General features: G+C 38.9%; 2 protein-coding genes and 1 non-coding gene across 7 annotated transcripts; 1 reads left to right on the top strand and 2 right to left on the bottom strand.

The window, feature by feature from the left end:
- Positions 1 to 516: 516 nt before the first annotated feature.
- asb13b (ankyrin repeat and SOCS box containing 13b) lies at positions 517 to 7,111 on the bottom strand. 3 transcript variants are annotated; one of them, XM_068312216.1, is made up of 8 exons: positions 7,077 to 7,111; positions 4,630 to 4,763; positions 4,246 to 4,478; positions 2,920 to 3,119; positions 2,666 to 2,816; positions 1,887 to 2,021; positions 1,518 to 1,709; positions 517 to 1,432 (listed from the first exon to the last, which is right to left on the bottom strand). In XM_068312216.1, exons 3-8 carry the CDS (start codon positions 4,286 to 4,288, stop codon positions 1,284 to 1,286), a joined length of 870 nt encoding a protein of 289 aa, XP_068168317.1. In that variant the 5' UTR covers positions 4,289 to 4,478; positions 4,630 to 4,763; positions 7,077 to 7,111; the 3' UTR covers positions 517 to 1,283. The 3 variants fall into 3 exon arrangements, with proteins under 3 accessions (XP_068168317.1, XP_068168318.1, XP_068168319.1); XM_068312217.1 differs by lacking the exon at positions 7,077 to 7,111 and adding an exon at positions 5,898 to 5,991; XM_068312218.1 differs by lacking the exons at positions 4,630 to 4,763; positions 7,077 to 7,111 and adding an exon at positions 5,898 to 6,017 and having other exon boundaries at positions 4,246 to 4,307.
- trnar-ucg (transfer RNA arginine (anticodon UCG)) lies at positions 2,499 to 2,571 on the bottom strand. Its single transcript has one exon. It is a non-coding gene; the product is annotated as a tRNA-Arg (tRNA).
- On the top strand, positions 6,066 to 23,553 carry tasor2 (transcription activation suppressor family member 2). Of its 3 annotated transcripts, XM_068312214.1 has the most exons (23): positions 6,066 to 6,185; positions 6,398 to 6,546; positions 6,657 to 6,752; positions 6,835 to 6,907; positions 7,852 to 7,943; positions 8,040 to 8,177; positions 8,381 to 8,514; positions 8,642 to 8,658; positions 8,845 to 8,944; positions 9,059 to 9,153; positions 9,310 to 9,416; positions 9,643 to 9,715; positions 9,836 to 9,907; positions 10,064 to 12,190; positions 12,482 to 13,238; positions 13,366 to 13,547; positions 13,689 to 13,828; positions 16,053 to 19,652; positions 20,059 to 20,181; positions 20,323 to 20,476; positions 20,583 to 20,688; positions 21,539 to 21,720; positions 22,559 to 23,553. In XM_068312214.1, exons 1-23 carry the CDS (start codon positions 6,152 to 6,154, stop codon positions 22,651 to 22,653), a joined length of 8,646 nt encoding a protein of 2,881 aa, XP_068168315.1. In that variant the 5' UTR covers positions 6,066 to 6,151; the 3' UTR covers positions 22,654 to 23,553. The 3 variants fall into 3 exon arrangements, with proteins under 3 accessions (XP_068168315.1, XP_068168316.1, XP_068168314.1); XM_068312215.1 differs by having other exon boundaries at positions 12,920 to 13,238; positions 13,366 to 13,828; XM_068312213.1 differs by having other exon boundaries at positions 13,366 to 13,828.
- Positions 23,554 to 23,567: the final 14 nt, after the last annotated feature.

The following is a 23,567-nucleotide window of genomic DNA, read 5'->3' as shown; positions in this document are numbered from 1 at the left end:
TCTTTACTTTTGCTTGATTTACTATTTTGTTGTTGGTGCTTGTCACTTTGTTAAACACTAAAAGACCTTCCAACTCCACATGTAGATCCCAATAGCCCGAAGATTGTAGCAGCGTTGCAGGTTGGAACATGTTTTGTGCAATTGAAAAGAGATGCTTTCATTTCACACCCCTGAGTATGTCTCACTCTCATTTCATTGTGACTGCTTATTCCTCTTTAAATCCTCTGTAGATTTCTCACCAACAAATTAATGATTCTTTCTCAACTAAACAAACAGTTTTGCAAAATGGTTACCGAATTTAAATGTTAAGATTAATATAAAAACTCTGGAGTAACTTACTCCATACCAGTAATATTGTTTAGAAAAGTGCAGCACTTTGGAGCGATGTCATCCTGAGAGAAGCATTGAATAGACATTAAAACAAATAAGAATATTATTTCAGTTCAGCTACAAAAGAAGACAACACCAAGAACTGTTTTTAAATAGTAAGATAAAGGTATATTTATTTTACACACTTTAAATAGAGGTAGACCGACCTGTATTATTTACAAATTTACATATAAATAAATGCATAATATATACAAATACATTAAGTGATGGAATCACATTAATGAACTACTTGTCTCTGAGTTCAATAAGGTATTACAATAAAAACGTATGATGAAATCACACTTGGAGATGACAAACGAGTCCACTTCTTTATATACAGTACTTCATTACCTTTATGTATCAGCCCTGAGAGAAGCTTCTCCAGCTATTGTACAATGGTACATGTACATACCTACAGCTAACAATTGTGTCTGTCATTGATTGACTATTAACAACACATTCATTTCACGATTAAAGATTATAACACATGTTTGGGGAATACCACATGTTTAATAGCTAACATTTTAAAGTAGCTGTCTTCTATCTGCCTATCTGAAGCATGTGAGAGGTAGTTGAGGATGCTTTCTGCAGGAGTTCATGACTTTTAAATGTTGAATTTACGTATTTATTTTTTGGTTTGTTTCTCTGTATCTGCTGGCAGTAGCTGCCATAATAATTTAAAAGACAATGGCAAGCCTTTCTGAACCAGAATCATCACAAAAATTACAGTTTGCATATTTAAGGTTGAGTCTGTGCATCTCAGTCTGGCCTCAACAATTTCCATCTGGTTGGGACTTTCGCCAACATTCACATTCACATCATGTGGCTTTGCAGAAAGTAAACCAGCAGAGACTCACGCATGACTGACTAGAGTTAACCATCTAAGAGTTGCATCCCAAGTTTCCCGTACTTGATTAAATTTCAATGACTGGAGGTGGAATGTAAGAAAGAAAACTTATGATGCGACAGGGCAGGCCCAACTTGGAAACAACTTCAGATGCTCTTCCTCCGAGAGTCGCTCTCACAGCCACTCGGCTGATCTGCTGTAGACTGAGCGGGGTGTCTAGGTAAAAACAGAGGCTAGTTATCGATGCTGGTCTGTCAGATTATCTACTGACATAATTCACACATCAAATAAACAAACTTACTCTCATAGAACTCAAGGCAGCTATAAGAGGGAGATCCCAGACTGGTGTAATGGATAGGTTTCTTGTTAAGGTTATCCCTGCTGTATAAATTCCCTCCAAATTCCACAAGTAGCTCAATCAGGTCAACATTTTTTGCCTTGGCTGCATGATGAAGGGCCGTCTCATGCAGCTTAGCAGCATTCACATTGGCCCCTTTAGGGAAGAAAACAATATTATGACTATGAGCTAAGATGACTTACAACTACAGTAATATATACATTAATATAGTTATTTCATCAGCATCAGCTTAAAATGGCAAATAATCCACATCTCAGGTTTTTACCCAAATAATTTGCAACATGTGTGTGCTGAAGACAAATACAGACTGACCTGCATTGAGGAGGACTTTGGCACAGTCATAATGTTGACTTGCACAGGCTACATGAAGGGGTGTCCCATAGTGGCAGTCATGGGCCTCCAGGAAAGCTCCTCGATCAATCATGAGCTGAACGCATTCTGAATTCCCTGTCGTGAGAGACTTGCCTGATTATCTCTGCATACAACAAAATCAAATAATTCCATGGAAATATTCCACATCAGATTCCGTGATTTAAAAATTTAACAACTATTTTCTGATGGATCACTTCTGTTTTGGATATTTCAGTTTTCCAGTTATGTTCCAATGCTTTAGCAGCATTGCCAACAAGATTGGAGGGGTTGCATTAATGTAATATAGTTTGCTGATATCAAAAATCACCTACTAAAAATGGAATCAGTAATATAATCCAGGTATCATGAGATAGAAGTAATGTGACTTGCTTACTTTCATTACTTCTAGATTTTTAAAAAAATCTATAAAATAAATGATAAATTATTGATCATTCATTCACTGCTAACAAAAAAATAACTAGTCATCTCAGAATTGTTTTTCAGCATGGCCTAATGGATAAGGAATCTGAGAATATACTTTATTTATTCCTAAAAGAGAAATTATAAAAATGTTGACCACGGCAGGACTCGAACCTGCAATCCCCTGATTCGAAGTCAGATGCCTTATCCATTGGGCCACGTGGCCTCACATACTGCGTTGAATCTGGTTATGTCATTGCTTTAACAATAAAATGACTGAAAATACATTGCTGTGTGATGTTATATTTAACAAGACACACCTCCCATACAAGCTTCATGAAGAGGTGAGAAGGTGAACAGGGGAGGATTGACTTTTGCACCATACTCCAGCAGCAGCTTCACACATTCCAGGCTTCCAGCTACACATGCATCGCACAGCGGGGTGCTGCCATCAATGTTACGAGCATCTACCTGGATAGCAAATGAATACATATACAAATCCATCAATCAGCTCCTCAGGTTTGAATACCCTTCGATGCATTTCAGTTCTTGCACATAACTTCGACTGTCTTACCTGTGCACCAGCATTCAGGAGCAGCCTGACACACTCAGCCTGTCCCTGTATACAAGCCTCATGCAGGGGAGTGATGGAGTCAACTGCCACAATGTTAACTGCTGCACCTCCCTCAATTAGCTGCTGCAGCTGGGCGACCCTGCCCTGTGCAGCAGCCTCATGCACTGCAGACCGGTCAGTCCAGAATCCAAGACCATGAGCTGCCAAAATGTGAAGTAAAACAAGACTCAGTCACTTTTTTCCAGGATTTATTATTCATGCGTTTCCATTTGTTGACATATGACTCACAGAATTCTCTCTTTAAGTTCAAGTTTACTTTGTCGTTCCATTATTACTAAAGTATTGCTTCTCTTCTGTTTCACTAAGCCACACAGTCAGATAAACCAGCCATGCACTGTGTTTAGGTCCTGATACGGTATTAAAAGGCACTTCATTTTTAAGTTTGAAAGCCTTATATGATTTCCAACAGTTTTACAAGCTGTATGGAACCGAGCTGGCAGCTACAGGGGCTCCATCCATGCACTACAGTGTGTATGTTGTAACTAGTGCATAGCTGCAAATTCTCAGCAATCTATACATTGATGTAAAACAAGAAACAGAATTCAAATCTGATAACACAATGGGACTTAACGGAGTTTTTTTTTTTACAAAAAATATTGCACACGTGATCTTATTTTGGTTACAAAATAATGTAGAAAAAATGTGAAGATTTGTTGAAGAATACAGTACTTCACATTTGAAGTGTATTTATGATGTAAATATTTCACATTTCAAATTATTGATTCTAGTTTTGAAATGATAGCTTGCTCTGAAATTGTCTTAAATAATTATTACCGAGAATGCAGAAAAATACAAGTTTTCACTGTTAATAATAATAATAACTTCTTGGGATACTATTTATTATGTCACTATTAAGACGCTATTTAAGATACACGGGGTGTGACTTTCACACCATAAGAGCACTTAAACAATGATCACAATATGTCGGATTAAATACTTTTATCGGAATTATTGCCACTACAGTTAACATTTATAGGCAATCAACGGCGATAATGACCATGAGAAATAAACAACCGGTGCAGTCGGTGTAACGACACTGGCTTTCAGGGTCTGGTGGCCTCATTAAGGAGCGTCCGACCTGCTCTTATGCCATAAAATTAAAAATATACACCAACTGCACCAATATACACAACTGCTCTACATCTGACAGCCGGAAGCCTTTTCATTTTGAAATAAAGGGCATCATAAAGACTCATTATACTCGGTTGACTCAGTTTTACATCGCTGTCTTGGCTTAATACTGGTGACCAACTCTAAGCTACTTACCTATTTCTCCATACAAGGACGGTCTGGCCCGAATCATTTCCATCTCATCTTGTCGCTTCGTCCTGCGAAAAACCTCATAAATTCAGTCGCAGGTTTAATTCATGCTGGAGCAAAACAATTCAGCTTGAACCAAAACAACTGCGCTGCGGATAATACGTGGGCAGCGGGGGTCAGTCCAGATACATGGTGCCTTGGAATTCTGGGATATGTAGGCAGTTGTGTAGACGGTTGAACTACGGGGAGAAAAGGAAACCAAATGGTTTCATGATCTTTTTTTTTTTAATTAAATCTTTATGGAAACGTCCTATGGAGAAGATAATGTTGTCAGATTATTATCTAGAAGATGGTTTAGATCTAGGATGTTTGTTTTGGGATTAATCCTACCATGATCACAGTTGGTTTGCTTTGACAGTGGCGTTAGTCATGTTGAACCCCATGGGTTTGGGTCAATCTTGGGAGTCTTTTCATATTTTCATGTAGATTAGAGCCAATTTTTTCTCAAAGTTGGACGGCTCCATCTGTAGACCACAAACCACAATGTCATCCACTTCAAACAATTTATCCAACCTGTTGGCTGGTAGTTAGTAAAGCTGGTTGCCAATGACTATGGCTGAAATGGTCAAGCATCTAATGACTAGCGTGCAAAAGAAAAATTCTTTGAACATTCCTGTGAAATCAGAAATTTTGGAATTGGTTCTCAATGATCAACCATGTAGACCACTGCTGAGCTCAACTCTGTCAATGCTTTTCAATAGGTATGAAATTACAACCCTATCATCAGTGTTTTTGGCACTTGTCAAGGCCATCCTACAGATGCTTCATCTATAATGTAAAGAAGATGGTGACATATGTCTGCATGGATTGATACATCATTTGGATGTGAATAATTTCATACACATAGCTTTTAGTGTAAATGTGCCTTTATTTAGTTAGACATGGTGGCTATATAGAGAAATAGACTTTCCAACATTCAAGTGTGATCAAACTTCATATGGTGAGAAATATCACCCAGACCTACCCTAGTTATGCACAATCAATTCTAACATTGGTTTACTCCAATTTTGGTCATACAAGTTTCTTTAATTCCCACTGAGGATTTCATAATAACAAAAAAAAACACTGGAACCATAAAGGGTTGGTGATGACCTATGGAACACTGTCAAAACTGTATAAGTGCAGTAGATGTAAGTAATTTAACATTCTGTTCAGTCTCCAGTCTCTATAGTTGTGTGGTTACTATGTTATACTCCTCTGTCGGTCACGTCACATTGTTCTATAACAGACGGCTTGTTCCACTGTCGTTTCGTCTTCAAGAAGCCAACATTTATTTTTCACTGGGAGGAGGGGAGAACAAGTTTCCCGCAGGCGCAAAAGAGAGAGAGAGAGAGAGAGAGAGACAGAGAGAGAGAGAGAGAGAGAGAGAGAGAGAGAGAGAGAGAGAGAGAGAGAGAGAGAGAGAGAGAGAGAGAGAGAGAGAGAGAGAGAGAGACAGAGAGAGAGAGAGAGAGAGAGAGAGAGAGAGGACTTTCAAGATGGACGCTTTGGACTCGATAGGTTTCTGTTTCTATTTCGTTCCGACTCGGACGTACGAGTGACGCCGTCAGCGGGGGAGACATCGGAACTTTCTCGTCAAAGCGGGTTTTATAACCCACCGGATCTGAAAACTGGATTCTGTTGTAAACTTGTGCTGTTTGTTCCGCCTTCGGAATGTTGGTTGTGTCGTTAACTTGCTGGAGTCCGCTGACGTGTCGGCTGGAGCTGCGGATGAAGGTCGACATGTTTCCGAAGGTTCCGCACGCGCGCGACCACATGACGTCGGTGTTGTGACGTGGACGAGACCCGCGGGAACGACTTCCGGTCCGTGACGAAGGGTCGTGACGGAGAACGATTTGACAAGAGTTTAGCGATGGAAAGTGGAAATGAAAGCACCTGGAGTAAAGGTGAAGGAATCACTCTGAGGGTTTAAACACACGACTTCTTTTTACTGACGTGATGTCGTGGACTTCGTGTCGTCTTATTCTTCTTTTCTTTTCTTTTTTTACTAAGACACGGATGTGACGACTCCGAAAACTTTACCTTGGTTGAAGTCAAAATCAGAATTTGCTGTCATTTCATCATTTTTGTTTATATCTCTTGTCTTTCACTCTTTCAGGTTTTTTCATGTCCGTGTCAAACGATTCTGACGTCTTTCAAAGCGACATTTTGTCTCCTCTGAAAAGTTCGTACTTGTATGAAGAATCGAAACAGTGCTTCAGATATAAGTCTGCTGTCTTAGTAAAGAATCCTGCACTGGAAAATAAGGTGATCTCTCAACTCATTCCTTCCGGATGACACAAAACTCACAGTTGTTGGTTAAATTGAAATTCATTCCGACTCATTTCACCTCGTTGATGTGTTTTACACTAACCCAGTACAACACTTTCCGAGCCAAGAAAAGAGAAGCAGGATATTCAGAGAAGGACCTCAAGGAATCCTTTGGGTTTTTGCTTTTCGATGATATCCATAAGGTAAAGATTTGGAAAAAAATAACACACATGACTTCCAACTAATGCAAATACCTTGATGATACAGTATTATGTTTGTTTAAAGGCTGAAGCCCTCGGACAAACTGGTGTTCTTACTGGAAACAGCACATGCACAACTCTTGGAGATCCTGCAAATGGTAACACATAATCACACTCCTCCCTGAATGATAATCTGCAAGCTACTATTAAGATCAGAAATATGCAGCTCGTCCGCAAAAGATTGTATGCAGAAGAGACAAGTCAAGATTAGTACATTGAACATTTCACCATTCTCTGTGATTTAAAATGTTTTGTCCAAGTTATTACCTTGTCCATCATGTTGTCGATACTGCCTGGTGTTTCCTTGTGTTTAAAAGTGAAAGTAAAAATAGAAGACATAAGAAATGAAAATGGGACTGTCTGCGGCGAAACAGAAACCATATCATCTTACAGTGCACATCCTAAGACGTGTTCTGGTGGAAGAAATTCATAATTCCTAGTTACTTCATTCTAGATGATAATGTGAATTTCATTTATTTGTAACGGGTACTCCTTATGGTTATGTTCTTGTTTCCAACTTCATTTTGATATGTCACCAAATTTTGTCTGTCATTCCTAAACCCACTTTACATTTGTGAAGTAAAGATGAAATGTTGAAAACATACGTGCAACAAACATACACTGTCCAATATATAAGAAAATATATCCTTGTCTATACGGAAATACACAATGGGTTACCCACATCTCCTGAAAAAACAACAAAATTTCACACATTCCTTGTAGAGGCCCTGGAGGTGTGCATCTCATCATTGATTTCTTACTAATGAGGATTTTTTTAAAAACTTTTTGTCTTTATCTTATTTTATTGTGGTTTTTTAGATTATATGTACATTTGACACGATTCACTTCACTATTATTGAATTATTGGAATGGTGATCTGTATGAGGATAAGCTCATTGACGTAGTTGAGCGGTATTATTGCTGTATTAATTAACTGATAATTATTATGGATAATTATCAGTTAAATATTATAGTTGATGACAATCTTTAATGTACCACTCATTCACATATTTTAAGTTTCATAAGTTTTATGTTTCCTCAGGTGTTTACATATCATCATACTCAGACTGTTTGGAACAAAATCGCTGGTATCATGGGAAATCAGGATACATTGTTATCATCAGGCTGACAAAGGTATTTGGGGGGGGGGTTGTTAATCTGAAAAATACCATAGTTGTGTTCTCATCCAAAGGAGCGTCTGTGAATATAATGTTTTTATCATTCCAACAGGGTAGAGTTAAAGAAGTCTTGGAGAACTATACACAGAATTTCACTGCACCCACTGAAGGGTTTGACTGTCATGTGTCGGAACAGTTGCTTTCTGTATCTGCCAGAAGCAGCTCCTTTCTTGCCTTTGAGAAGACTCAGGTAATAAAATAGTGATGAATATTTTAGAACAATCTTTTTTATCATTTATTGTGAAACCCAGATGTTGTGGTGACCGTGTGTTATATGTCTTATCTTTCTGTATCGATCAGTTCTTGTGGCCACAGTATTATTCAGCCCTGCCCATGCAAAGGCAGAGAAATGGTTGGGTTACCAGGCTAATGCCACCTGTTTTAAATTCACAGTATTACATCTATGAGCTTCTAGATGATGGAAGCAACGGCAATGCTCAGTCTCCCAGTTCTGCCTGTCCTTATGCCATTGTATCCTTTTCATATATGGATACCAGAGAAGCGCTGCTGCCACTTCAGTTGGAAAGGTACTCCATCACTAATGACACACACAAGATCTGCCCTGATTGTCATACTACATACTCAATCAAATACCATGTGATTTAAACTGATTAACATCATGGTAATCAATTGTTTGATGTTTTGTCTTTTCAGTGCAGAGAAAAAGCTGGGTAAGTAACGTGTAATTAAGAGCAAATCTTACAGCATTTCGTGAAACACTTTAAGAGAAGTCAGGATTAAAGTCTGACTGAAATGAGCTAACTAAATAATTCAGTGTTAAAGCAGTTAAAGGAAGATTACTTCAAGAACCATTGAATATCATTGCAAACAGATTATTTTAGTTATTTCTTTGTCAGATTGTTGCTACTTGCCATGGAAGGGGCAGCTTCAAGTGGGTACATATCTGCTTGACATTGGGCTGAGGTCTAGAAAAGGAGCCTTGATCCCCGCAGAACTGTAAGTTAAATGTGAACACTGAAAATACACATAACTCTTAGATGACTGATGATTAAAATGTTCTTTTTAATTTTCTTTTTGTGTTCTTTTTTTTTTTGTATTTTGACATGGAAGGCCACCCGTGTTGAAAGTCAACCGAGCCATGTCCATATTTGATTTGAAACAGCTGTTACCCAGGGCTGTCTTTGAAACAGGCTTCTCTGGTGAAGGTACAGTATCTTGTACGAAAATGTTACAAAACCAGTTTTGTAATTGGTTTCTCTTGAAACTTGCCCAAAAGGACGTTTCAAGGGAACTTTCAACATAATCCATGGATTTATTGACTGTGTCATTGATTATTTGAGTGGTTTTGTGCTGTCTTTCAGTTTTTCTGAATGGCTTATACTGCAGTTTGTGTGAGCTGATTTCCTCAGAGGTCGAACAAATCAGTTCCCTTTCTTTGCTGTTGTGTGAAATAAAGGAAAAAGATATTGTGAGTTTCTGTTTAAAATTCACATTACAGACAGTTGGATAAGAGCCAAGTTTCATTCCATGTACAGTAATGTCAAAAAATAATTTTAATCCTTAGAATTTGCAGAAGCCAAGTTTAGTTTTATTCAGCTAATATTTCTAGCATTAAAATTCTCCCATGTGTTAACTTTTACATGCTTTTTAACTTCCAAACACCATGCCTGAATAACTTGTCAAGTTTTGCCCAGGGACTCACAATTCCTCTGAATGATGGCGGATTTCTTCTATTGTTGCACTCCTCCCACTTTTTCACATATGATGGTAAGAAGTAAAATAATGACTTACTACAATGTTGTTATGTCCAAACAAGAAAAAAATTCTAAATGGGTACATATCAACAGCCATTATTCAACTTCAGTCATGTGTATTTGTTCTGTTCAGAGACCGATTCCACTGCTGTTGAGTTTCTGCAAGGCATGTTTGTGTTTCCAGACTCTCGAGTTGTACATAAAGGTGATTACAGCATGTTTTTAGCAGAAGATACTTCAATTTGATAATGAAAATGAAAAGACCTTCGCTAATCTCAGTATTTGTTACAGTTTGTGTTTGTTTAGCTTCTGTAACAAAAAAAATCAGCGATTAAACAGATGCTTTCTTAATTTGTCATAGGTACAAAATTTGGACAGAGAAACTCCAACATGTCATCTGAAATCCTGCAAGTGTTACCAATGCTAAGTTATGCAGACGGGGAAGTTGAGAGGACACCTATTTCATGTGAAAATCTGTGTCAAGTGTATGCAGAGCATATGCAGAATTACACTGCTCTGATAAATCCTGGCTTGACATTAAGTCTCTCTAGAAATTTAAGCATCTTTCCAGATCAGTATGATGTGCTAGATGCTCACAAGGACGTTTATACAACTCCAGAGTGGACTGACTTGGCATGGCAGAGCTTCAGGTCCTACTTGAGCAAACCAACCTCTTTTGAACTGCCAGTTTCCAAAGCTTCAGAAATCCTGACAGCTGGTCAAGAGGAACAAATACAAGATTTGGAGGAAGACATCTACATCTGTCTATCATCTCCAGAGGAGGGATCGGCTAGTCCTTTTATTGGTGGATCAGAAGACCAGCTGACTATGGACAATTGCATCAGTAATGCTGCAGCACAGGTTGACTCAAAAGATGTGCCTCAAACTGTTGCACCAGAGGATTTGCAGCATGAAGACTTTATAAAAGACAATGAAAAATCTGACCTGACATTGCTGAACAAAGCTGCAGGAATGCAGACTGATGTCCTGAGTAACTCTGCAGCAGATGACCTTTCTACAGAGTTAATTTTTAGCATCACTTCATCTGAGCGAACTGTTGCTGATGTAGATTTAAGTGTTACCAGTACTGAGAAATCCACAAATGATGACTTTCAGCTTGCAGATTATTCAACAGAGAAATTACAAACAGCAGGGGTGAAGTTTCTGGATCAAGAGATTATTGGTAATGAAAAGCCTTTAAAAAGTCCAGATATCACTAATCACACAAAAGCAAGACATAAGAAGGAACAAAGGAGACGTTCTGAACTGAAGAAGCTTGGAGTGAAAACTTGTATTGAGACTCCCAATCTTCAAACAATCAAAATGCAATTGGAAGATGACAACCCAGAAGGTATGAAGAAAGGTTATGCCAAAAAATCTTCACTCCATCAACAGTTGGGTAATTTGTCAAACAGGCGTACTCGTTGGATGACATTACAGAGGAAAAAGCGCCTATTTCGAAAAATTTCGGAAGATAAAAAATTGGCAACTTTCCTTCTTGGCTTAGAAGAAGCAGAGGAGACAAACTCGAGCCACAAAGAAAAGTGCTCAAAAAACATTATTCAGGGACAACAAACTGGTCCTTTGACAAAGAAAATTGAGTACTGGGGCATAAAACCAGTTACTAGCGAATGTGGAAGATTCTTGATCCCTTATGGCTCAGTCGATATTGCAGATTGTATGAAGACTTTAACAAGCAAACTTCAGTTAGGACAAGATGAAACATGCCCTGAAAAAAATGTAATTGATGGTTTTGTGAATGATCATGACACAGTTGAAATGGAATCTAGCATTGCTCCGAAGACAATACCAGATGAAACTGAGGTCATACCATCTACCGAAAGAGAGGCCCATCCTTCAGAAGTAATGTTTAGTCATGTTATTCCTGAAGACAACATTTTGAGAAGGTCAGATGATGGCAATGGTTCGCTAGCTTCCAATCATGAGTGTAATGAGACTCCATTAACAGGCGATGCTTCAGATACTTCTTCCCTTACAACAGATCAAGAGAAACACGACACCCCCTTCCCAGGAAAGTTTGAAAAAAAGGATGAATTTCTGTTGACTAAACTTAAATCAGTTCTCCTAGGGGAAAAAAGAAAAGTAGGTATCTTAGTGCCTGAAGAAGGTTCTAGTTCTGTCAAGGACATTAAGCCTTGTGTAAAGAAGAGCAAACTTGACTCAAACCCTGATTCAAGTGATTGTGTTCAGGATACTAATCTGGGTGATGCTGAAGTTTCAAAGATATCTGTTGACCCTCATTTTGCCCATGTCTTGGGCCTGACTCGTAAAGAGATACCAGATAGAATTCCTGAATCAGAGCATGAGGGTACTCAACAAAGGGCAGACTCCTCAGAGACACAAGGACAAACAATTGCAGACATGCAACCTCAAATCACACGAAAACCTCTACCAATTTCACCGAGAATGAGGATTAAAACACTCAAAAAGCATCAGAGCATCTCTACAGAAACTGTCAGAAAGAAATGTAAGTCTTGGTTCAAATATATCATATGTTCAATGCTTGCTTTTCTGTGTGAAATCTCTCCACTAGTTTTCCCTGTCCCTGTCACTTTTACAACTTCTACCATGCTGTCACTGTGATTTGCTTATTCTTTGTGGTTTGACCTTTCTTCTTGGTTTTGCTGGGTTTTTACCAGTCTGATTTTGGATTGGTTTATGTTTTGAATTTCTTAATGGTAATACATTGCTATGTTTCAATGTGCTCCTTTTTATTTTCATGCGATTTCTCTTTCTCTCCTCTTTTATCTCCTCACAGGGTGGTTGCATTTTCAAATCCCAACTTCTTTTACCAATGAAAAACACAGAATCAAAGGTTGTCCTAGGGATATTTCTGTCAGGAAGACTGTTAAGGAAAAAAGTAATATTTCTTGCTCATCTTCAGATGCTTTGAACTTACTTGCTGACTTGGCGCTCAGTGACAGCTATGACCACCTTCCACCACAACCAGACCCAACACATGTGCAAAAACCTGAGACAAGTTTGAAGAACTGTTACCTTGCAAAAGATGATACCATTGCTGAGCAAGAATCTGTTCTTCATTCCCTACTTAGACAGCCTGCTGCCATATCTACTCAGCCTCTTGAGTCTCCTTCTCCAAGCGGTCTTTTGGGAGGCAGTGAATTGGTTGCTGTGATGTCTAAAGAGCATGCTTACTCATTGCCCCCATCTTCCTCTCTACTGTTGGATTTGTTAGGTACATCCTTCCAGGTATCTCCTTTAAGTGGTTCTACCAAACTGCTGCACCATCACCCCACAGCGCAAGAAGACGGAGTTAGAACATTGCATCATACTGTCTGTCAGGAAGACAGACGGCATTACAACATAAAAGCTCCAGAAAAGGACTTGAAAAAACACACAGCGTGCACAAGAAAGCTCCGGCGATCCCGAAGCTTTGTTGCAAAGGATGGATCTGTCCAAGTCACAAAGCAATGGAAAGAAAATTATGACTTTAATCTTGACAGCAGGTTTTCAAGCGATTCTATGTCCAGAACTACCATACGAGCCTTACATGGGTATGTATACTTTTAAAACCTAAAACTATATTATCTTAATATAATTTTACGGTGTTTTACTGTTAGTGCAGATAGTGAATCAAATATTCTACTGACATGGTTTTTGTACACGTCATACCTTGTGTAGGCCATGGGATTTCTCCACTCAAGACACTGATGAAGAAATGCAGCTCATCCTACACATGTGGATAGGTCTGTTCTACAGCCGGTCAACACCCAGGTTCTTTCATTTTGACTTGGACCATACAAATCCATGTTCAGAGGATAGTGAATCTTTTGAAATGCCCTGTGAGCTGGTATCAGTTTCAGGTCAGACTGTGCTCAAGACCAATTCATTTGCAACTTGCCTGAATGTAACAGACAGGTCAAACAATGTGATTTCAAATGCTCTGGACCTCAGCAAAAAAGAAAACTCTGCCTTGAACCAAGATTCTGTAACTGTGAACTTAGGATTGAGAAACCCCAATGCAGATGTGATCACTGCAGATGCGCAAGGCAACCAAAAAGAGATTTCAGTGTCTGGTGAACAGAAAGAAGAGAGTTATCTATGTCCAACCCTACTGGGACCACACAAATCAAGCGCAATTCAGGTTTGGATCTTTTTTAAATTTTCCAATAGACAATGTCATATTCTATATGTAATGCTTTAATCTCAATCTTCAGGTTGTCTTAAGAATACAGAAATATTTGCTTAGATTTTAATGCATAAAATATAAGCAGGGGCAGCATGGTGGTGCAATGTGGTGCAGTGTGTAGCAAGAACATCTCCAGATCTCTCTGGTTCCTCCCACCTCAAAACGCATGAAAAAAGAGTGAATTGGTCATTCCAAAAATATTCGTGGGTATGAGTGTGAACATGAGTGTGTCTTTCTGTGGCCCTGCTTTGAACTGGTTACATGTCCAGGATGCACCCCGCCACTTGCCCATAGCCAGCTGGGATAGGCTGGTTATAGGCGAGAGGTGGATTAGCTATCACAATTTTTTATTAGATGTGGGACTTGCACTGCCTATTTCAAACAATGAATATCTTCTGTTTCTATCCCACACAGACATTCAGTCTCACAAAGAGATTAATGAAACTCATTGATTCCTTTTGAGTACAGTATTCTATTGTTACCCTTAACCACTCCTCCACTCAATTTTTGTTGGTCTGTGAGGAGTGACAAGTATAATTCACAGATAATATTTGTGGTTAGAAATCACATCTTTACATTTGTGAACTACTCCTTATCAAAAATAATTTTATTTACTCCCATTTTTAGATAATGTTCATTCATTCATTGTCAATACCGCTTTGTCGCGGAGTTGCTGGAGCAGACTGGGATAGTTGAGACAGGGGCAGCAGTGGCCTAGTTGGTAGAGCAGGTGCTCGTCCAATGATCGCAGGATTGGTGGTTCAATTCCTGCTCTCCCCCAGTCAATTTGGAGTGTGAGCTGACAGTGGGAGGTGTCAACTCACACTCCGAAGCAAGCACTGCCGAGGCGCCCTTGAGCAAGGCACCATCCCCTTTATAAGTAGTTCATTAGGAGCTGCACCCCCCCCCCCCCCCACTGCATGCATACAGGCCCTTTGCCCTTTGTGTGTGTGTGTGTGTGTGTGTGTGTGTGTGTTATGGGCTTGTACACACTATATTTGCATAAGATAAAGTATACACATTTACACAAACCACGTAGGCATTTGGAGAACATGCAAACTGCACAGAGCGGGATGTCTACTTTGATCATCTCCAGTATGATTGCGAGTATCAATAGCTAGTCTATGGTTATTGAGGTATCTTTACTTGCTGCTGATGTTGCTGTTTTAAAATTTCATTTTCATATTATAATGATAACAAGACAAGGGAGAAGTCAGGCTAGGCAGCCATGTTGGTTTCGCAAACTTTTCTGTTTTCTATGCACTGAATTAGATTCATGTTCACCTCCCAGTTCTAAAGTGACATGTTTAAGCTCTTAAATCCTGAAAAGGCATTTGTATCTCTTGAAAAGCAGAAATAGGCAGACAGCTGGTGACAAAAGGGTGAATGAAGGTAATAAACATCCTGTCAACTCTTTTCTTCCATATAAACTTTCTGTAAGGGGCTTTCAGCTTCCTATTTCATATTGGGCTAAAGACCTGCAGCCACATCTCTGGGCAGGGCATCAGATTACTACAGTAGGCATTGGTATTTATTGACAGGGTTATGGTATGACAAGCTTGTCAGTCAGTCATCTTCAGATTACCACCGCTATATCCGCCGCAGCGGGTCACGGGGAGCCGGAGCCTATCTCGGCGGCATGGGGCGTGAGGCGGGGGACACTCCGGGCACGACGCCAATGTATCACGGAGCCACACACAAAGACATACCATGCACACAACCATGCACACACACAGTCATTCCTACGGGCAATTCGGAACGGCCAATCAACCTGAAGCGCATGCTTTCGGAGGTGGGAGGAAGCCGGAGAACCCAGAGAGAACCCATGCAGACACGTGGAGAGCATGCGAACTCCGCACAGAGCGGGACTCGAACCCGGGTCTTCCATGTTGTGAGGCAGCAGTGCTAACCACTGCTCCACCGTGCCACCCCGATGTGAGATTGCCCTTCCCTAAAGATTTCTAGTTAGAGACCTATACACATGAATGTCAGGTGTAAACTATCTGACTGTTTCCACTGACTTATTCAGTATTAGTTTTCCAGCAACATGTGTGACTACCCGTTTTTAATTATGAAATATGTTATCTGCTGTTTCAGTAACTGGTGCATCAATACCAGTGTATTTTAACAATATTCCTATATTATTATTATAATATTATTTTCCTCTTTCTTTTTGCAGTGTCCAAAAAGTGTTATACAACACACAGAAAATGCCTTCACCGATGGAACTAACGGGCCTTCTATCCCTTTACAAAAAGTGGAATACATGGAGAACCCTGCTATTCAGGAAAAGACGGAAGGCACAGCTGTTACAGAACAAAAGCTTCACAACGATCCAGCAACTGGAGACGAGTTACATGAAAGAAATGATGTGACATCAGATATGAAAGATAGCAGCGTGAATTCATCATCTACAGAGATGCATTTAGTTCAGAAACAAGTACAAAAGTCTTACCTGTGCACAATGGACAATTATACAACTGTGCACTGTGAAATTGAATCTACAGATGTAGAAAAGCTACACCAAGATGGTAGTATAGAACTTTCACCTGGAGTGATTCATACAAGCAGTGATTCAACAAAGAAAGAACCGGTTATGGCCTTAAGTACGAATGTTTTGAAGAATGCCATGCAGTTATGTAGGGGGGAATCTAAAGTACTCTCACCAGAAAAGAATGAAAATCTTAATGAAGATGAAGACTCTTTTGTAGTGGACAAAGATAATGTGATCAAAGATGATCATTTTGAAAATAAGGATGAGCCACAAGAGAATAACGTTTTCATTTCAAATATGGAAACTACAAGTAATTTGAATCATCAGCAGGTACTTGGGTTGTGTGATGGCCCAGGCTCATCAAATAAGGAATGCTTCACAGATTCTAGCCACCAAGCCCCACTGGGAGAGCAACTGCTTCAAGTAAACAATAGAGAAGACACCTGCCTTGATTTGCAGTTTAGCACACTGCCTGCCAATAACACTACATTGGCAGTAAAACCGAATGGTATAGATGAACATTCCTTTTCAGAGAAACCTCTGCTGATTGCATCACGAAATGATCTTGTTTGTCATGAAACTGCAGTTGAGGAAAATTCAGAAAATTTTAAAAGTTTGGAAGATTTGCATGATCAATGTTTACCAAAGTTTCATACCCCAGACTCTTTAAATAATGACGTCACAGAGGCTAATAGACAGGTACAACTGGGAGAACAACTACCTCAAACCAATAAGAGAGAAGATGACTATCTCAATGGACAATTGAGTATGTTGTCTGCCAAAGGCGATGCATTTAATCTGCCGTTGATGGTAAAGATGAATGTTACTGATGAACAGTCCTTTTCAAAAGAAGCTCTCCATGTCACATCTGAAAAGCAACCTCATACTCATGAAATTGACATAGAAGAAAAGTCAGAAAGCTGTATTTCTGTGACAGATCTGTGTGAGGTTTATGTAGGTGATATTGCATTGATTGATGAAAATATATCAGAAACAGCTCCATCAGATATGGAGCCTGTTTCCGGAAAACCTGCAATTGAGGAAAGTTTAGAAAGTTCACATTGTTTGGAAGATAAGGGTGTATTTTACCATAAAGTACTAATTGATACTTCTGGTAAGAATATGGGCTCATTAGATTGTCCTTCGAGAAGTAGCTGTAGTGTCAATGATCAGGATAATAAATCAGTTAAGGGAGGGAAAGATGGTGATGGCACAGATGAAACAGAACTACTTAAACATCAGCCTCATTTGCCTAAGTTTGGGGACGTAACAAGGGTTGAAACTGAGCTGGCACTGAATGGAACAGATCTCGAATATGACAAAACAAACAAAGACTTTAAAAATCTTCAGAGTCCAGTTACAATTCAGTTCAATGGACTAAATACCTCCAGAGAAGATCTAGTGCAGCCATATGACCCGTTATTGGAGGCCAATATTGCAGAAGTTAAAGACCAACTATCACCTTTCACTGAAACTGCCTCTGGAAAAATTCTACCGACAGATGTATTCAGTGCAAGTCAAACGGAACCTACCACCGAAAAAAGAACGCTGTCACTTCTTAACGAAAGTAAACCCAGCCAACCTGTAGTCTTAGGAAGTGAGTCGGATGAATGGCACTCGACATCAGCTATAAATGAAAAGCCACTTCAGTACACAACTTGTATTGGCCCCAGTAGTTGTAGTTCTTCCTTCAGTGAGAGTGAAGCACGTGAAAACCGGACACGAAAATGTCTTAGCCAAAGCTCATCATCAATAAATGATGAGTTATCTCTGAAGGAAAAAACAAAAAGTACAGATAACAATAATACAAGCACTCTAAATGATATTCATACGGATCGTCTTGAAAGTTCAAATAAACTCCATACCCAAAAAAGCCAGATTAAAATATCCAACCGCATTCAAGCACCCGATATAAAGCAGTCGCTTTATCAAACAGATAAACAGAAGGAAAGCTTCACATGGCCAAGTTTTGGTCACCACCGCAGATCTTTCCCCTATGCTCAGTATTTGCAAGCAATCAAACTAAATACCAATCAAGTTGGACATAAAACAATGTTGCAGTGTCCTGTTATGGCTGTGAAACCATCTAGGTGTGATGAAAAGAAAACAGGTGGCCTGTTTGAAGGCAGAGAAAACTCAGTGATACCACCTTTTTCAAAAAAAGAGTCCACTAAACCCCTCAAAGTCGCTAGTGTATCTCCTTCCATGCCCTTGGAAAAACATAAAAATCTCATGGGACAAATAGCAAGCCTTAAAGATGAGGGAGGTGTGGCCATTGAGCATTCTCCCAGTTTGCTATCAAATGTCAGTGACACTGGGTTGAAATCAGATCAAGCAAAATGTTCTCTTTTGAGTCCCTTACAACAGCACCAAGAAGGAGACGCTTTAAAATTCAATAAGACTCCTTTATCAACTCTACCAATGCAATCTTCTCAATTGCAAAAGCCCTCCAACCTTATTGATGAAAGCCAAAGTTTCTGGAAAAAAAGTTTAATCAAGAAAGGGAAGGGAAGGGAAGGGAATACAATGAAAATGAACATTAAGATGAATCAGAAGGCCTGCTTAGGTGCATCAAACCCAGTTGTGGATTACAGAGATGATAGCTTAATAGATGACAGTCTGCTCCAGGGATCTCCACACTCTCTCACCTTTACAATCTTAAATAACAGCCAGGAAAGATCGGAGTCTTTTCTGGAGTATCTTTCAAAGAGGTCCATACAAGATGATCCCACTCAGGAAACAATGGAACAGGAGTGCCTTATATTCTCAGAACAAATGAAACAGCTTTTGAAACAGAGTAAGAGGGGGCCTTTACACCAAGTGGATAAACGCGACAATGCAAACTTGTCTCATGCCAGGCCAATGACGCTGCACTTTTCCAGTTTGGAGGAGCAGGATGACTTAATAGATCACCTGGATGTCCCATCACTTGTTGGACAGAAAATCCAAGTTGACATGTCTTACAGGAAACCCCTAGTGGATAGTGTGGAGGCAAAAAAAACTTTACTTCTTCAAAAATTATCCCAATGCACAGGCAAAACGATGGAAATTGCAGAAGTCTCAGGCGTTGCTACAGCATGTTCCAGGCTGTACACCACGATGATGAATGATGTCTCTGCTATCACAAAGGTCCCATCTAGGCCTGAACTCTTCACAGTGGATTACAGTAACCCAAAGACTGAACCCTTCTGTAGTCTGAATTCAATTATGGACAAATCCTGTAAGATGAAGTGCAGATTCTTCATATTTGGAACATCAGAGGAAACGTTCTTTGAGGAAACCAAGGTATGACCATTTTAAAAACGTATTTATTGTATAGTTTTATATATAAATTGTGTGTCCTGCATATTAAAAAAATTATAAGTGCAAAAGTTGCCTATACAAAATTATTTTTCACTAACTATTGAAGACTGGAGGCCAGTCTTCAATAGGTAGTGAAGATTTCTAGCAATCTTTCATTGACATTTCGTAACAAAGGTTTTGTTTCTAATTTGTACCTTTAATTTTTCTTTAATCCAACTGGTCAGGGTCTTTATTTTCATGTACCTTTGCCATATTGGTTTGGTAAAATAATACTCGTAAAAAAATGTTTGGGGAGTGATTCCTTTATATTGTGACATTAATTTAATATATTGCCAGATTTAAGGAATGAAAACGACTCGTAAATCTTGGGCATTTTCTCTTCTTAAAGGAACAGTTAGTGGCAGAAGGACATACTGCTATGCAACCATTTGAGTTCCTTGTGGATGAGGAAAATTCTTCACCTTTGCTCATCATCCTGAGGAACGTAGATATTGCCGAACACCTTTGTGAGGTAACTGCCAAAGACGCCATATGGCGTCTTTCCGTTCAGTGACGTAACACATGGCTGGCAGCCAAAAGGTTAAGTGGTGAAAAGAGTAATGATAGGACATCTGTAATAGGTAAGTAATTTTTCCTGCTCTCTGCTTTCCAGGTCCCACATTTGCTCGAGCTTAAGAGGTCACACTTTGTTCATTTTGTTGGAATTGATGAACCAAGTGATGTTGTGAACCTCACCCATCAGGAGATGCTCATCAGGGGCGGTTTTATTATGTTTGACAAAGCAGCACTGGAATCCCTCACCCTTTGTATGTTTGCCTTTAACTGATTAACTATTGTTGTTGTTTGTGATTGTGTCATATTTGTACCATATGCCAGTTTAACCTGTGATGTTAAATTTGTACGATTTTTAAGACAACATGAAACAGATGTCAGAAATCCTGCATGAACAAAACAGAAAAGGAAAGTGGAGATGGATGATGCACTACACAGACAGCCGTCGGCAAAAAGAAAGTGCAAGGTAGGGGGTTGATTTTGGGATAGAAAAAAAAAACTATTGTTCCTCACATAGCACAAGTTTTCCATAAATAAACATGTTATACTATGTGACAATAAAAATAATTAAAGAAGAGCTAACAGAACAACTTACGACTTACCCTGACCTACTTCCAGGGTAGGACAGGGTACCCTGAAAGTTATACCTGACAAGTCCATAGCTTTGACCTTTTAGGGTAGGTCAATGCACTAGCTCCTACCTTAGATCAATGTTAGTGCATGGGTAGATCAAAGCACTGTTGCCAAGATATTTGGTGGACATACTAATGGACAAACAAACACATGAACACTAACAATTACAATACATCACTGTTTTGAAGCGGGATGTTAAAAATATCAATAAAGCAAGTCAGTGAACAGAGAGGAAACATAAATTATAAATAGAAATAGAAAAAAAACATATATATAAAACAAGCATGGCACATTTTTAGGATGAAATACTAGGAATATTCACTCCCCACAAGACATCTTCGATATTATTATAAATAATGTGATCACACATTCAGAATCAGAAGCATCTTTATTAACCAGGTTTGTGAACACAACAACTGTGACACCAGTTTAGTTTTGTCACAAAGCAAACTGTTGGGAATTTTAAGTTTGCAAAAATGGAATGAAAATAAAATTGATGAAAGTTAAGAAGTGCAATAAACAGTGTACTTTAGACAAGCATCAGTGCAATGGTGTAGATAATGTTCTGATCATAGTATAATTTGGAGAGAATATGAGAACACTATCCCATTCCCTTATTTGACAGTTTTTAGCATGCCATAACTGAACTTGTCTGAATATTGTATTTCTTTTCACATGTCCAGGTTAAATGTGGAGGCAAAAGAGAAGATGCTCTTCCTAAATCAATGTCAAGAAGAAGGAATATTAGAAGTCATGCCTTACCATGAATGTGACCTCATGTCAAGAGATCAGCCGGACTATCTCACATGTTTGGTCCATTTGCAGGTCCAGAATGTATCAGCTCGCTTCCCTGTTTTAATAACTGGTGAGACACTACTGCACAAAGGATATTGTGATTAATATTTTAAAGCATGAACATTAAGAAGGATGTTTGCAAGTTTTACATTAAAACAACATGTTGGTGTAGATTCTCATTCATCCAGGTCATGGTAAAATTCTTCAAGGTTGAATGTGAAGCAACTGAACTTCTCCTCAGAGTTCAAAGACATTTCACCAGTTCTGTGTAGCTGTGGGGAGCACAGATATTTAAACTCTTCTAAAGTTGTTAACACATCAACAGTGATTACATGTACAATGTGCCCTCAATCTTTGCTGTTAATGCGTTCCAGGAACCACACGCGATTAATGACTTCCGCGATAGAGCGACAAACCATTTATCTTATTGTTTACGGTAATTTAAACGTTTATGAACTCTCCCCATATTGATATTAAACCACCTTCTACACTTTTGTGTCTCACATAAGTCCGAGACTCACGGAACCGAGAGCATTTCCGGATGCCCTCAACCAATAGAATGCGCATACGGTATCACGTGACTGCCTAGCAAAAATCCGCAATGAAGTGAAGTGGCGAGCTTTGATGCGTGATTGCGTGAGGGCGCACTGTATATGTATTCACTCAAGTATCAATGTTTGACTTTAGTGACAATCAATTGACTAACCTGAAGAAGCCTCAGACGAGAAAGTGAAACCACTTCAAAAGCAATTAAGTCCAAGTGCTTAATATTCAAACATCCAGCATAATTGTGTGGAACGAGTAATCAAGAGTTATTGATTTCAATGTTTCAGTGCCTCAAATTTGACTTGTTTTGTTTTGTTTTTGGAAGTAATGCCATTTTGTTTCTCCTTTTTTTTTTTTTACAGATGCAACAGACACGTCATTTGGAAATAAAGGAATTTTAACAATGACTTTCAACTCACTTCTAGCACATCCTCAGAGAGAAACATTCCCAGTGTGACCCGAAAAAAGTTAGACAGAGACAGACTGTCTCAGTTGTACTGATTCAAGCACACAATAACCCCCTAAAAAAAGACTGCTTGTTGAGAGAAATGAGTAAGGTGCCTGTTATAGAGATTTCAAATGTTCAACATGTTCTTATTTTTCTTCAGTGCATTAACAGCTCTTTTGTATCTATCAATAAGCAATGATAGACACTTGTTTTTGTTCATGTTGTTCAGTTGTATATTTTATTTGAAATCACCATTCAAAGTCAATATGCCGGTGTCTTGTAAACACTATGTACATTTTGTATTTTGCTATAGTTATATTGGCAATTGCATTGTGAACATGTTCTCAAGGGATTTTTGTATTGTATGTAATTTGTAATTTATACAGACTTCATACATTTGATGTACAATCATTAGATTTCTGGCTTGTGATATAAAGCCTGGTAAATTTTTTTGTTTTTTTGCATTTGTTTTTTTTAATGATTTTAAGTTTTCTTGCAAATAAGCTAAATCAGTCTCATAGTGGTTTTGTTATAATTTCTATGTTATATAAGTATTTATGTTACTTTAGCCTGTTCTGGTTACTGAAAACGTTTTTTAATACTTGAATGTGGAATTGTTTGAGCACAACAACAACAAAACGACAAGCTAAATATGTTCATTGTTCCTGACGTTTATGCTGGCTTGTATAGTGTCAAAAATAGTTTGTCTTATTTAAGTTAATCCATCCTGGTTAATGTTTGTGCACTTTGATTCTGACTACTCACACTCCTTTGTGTTCTGAGTCATTCAGATTACCCTGGCAGGAGTAATAAACCCCCACTGCCCACTGTAATTCTTTTTTAGTTTCATTAATCCCCCCCTCCCCTGAAAGTTGTTGAGACTGATAAATAAAATGTAAAATCTGGAAAGTTTCGGCGAGAGA

The sequence above is a fragment of the Antennarius striatus genome, chromosome 4 (genome assembly GCF_040054535.1).
Source record: "Antennarius striatus isolate MH-2024 chromosome 4, ASM4005453v1, whole genome shotgun sequence".
NCBI classification, from domain to species: domain Eukaryota; kingdom Metazoa; phylum Chordata; class Actinopteri; order Lophiiformes; family Antennariidae; genus Antennarius; species Antennarius striatus.
This window is presented reverse-complemented; position numbering and strand designations above follow the sequence as displayed.

Excerpts from the sequence above, each read along its gene's own strand:
- tasor2 (XM_068312213.1), top strand. The coding sequence starts at position 6,152 with ATGGAAAGTGGAAATGAAAGCACCTGGAGTAAAG. Across the intron at positions 12,191-12,481 it reads AGAAACTGTCAGAAAGAAAT|GGTGGTTGCATTTTCAAATC; the intron begins GTAAGTCTTGGT and ends ATCTCCTCACAG. Across the intron at positions 21,721-22,558 it reads CTTCCCTGTTTTAATAACTG|ATGCAACAGACACGTCATTT; the intron begins GTGAGACACTAC and ends TTTTTTTTACAG.
- asb13b (XM_068312216.1), bottom strand. The coding sequence starts at position 4,288 with ATGGAAATGATTCGGGCCAGACCGTCCTTGTATGGAGAAATAG. Across the intron at positions 3,120-4,245 it reads GTCCTTGTATGGAGAAATAG|CTCATGGTCTTGGATTCTGG; the intron begins GTAAGTAGCTTA and ends ACATTTTGGCAG. Across the intron at positions 2,022-2,665 it reads TCATGAAGCTTGTATGGGAG|GGAATTCAGAATGCGTTCAG; the intron begins GTGTGTCTTGTT and ends CTCTCACGACAG.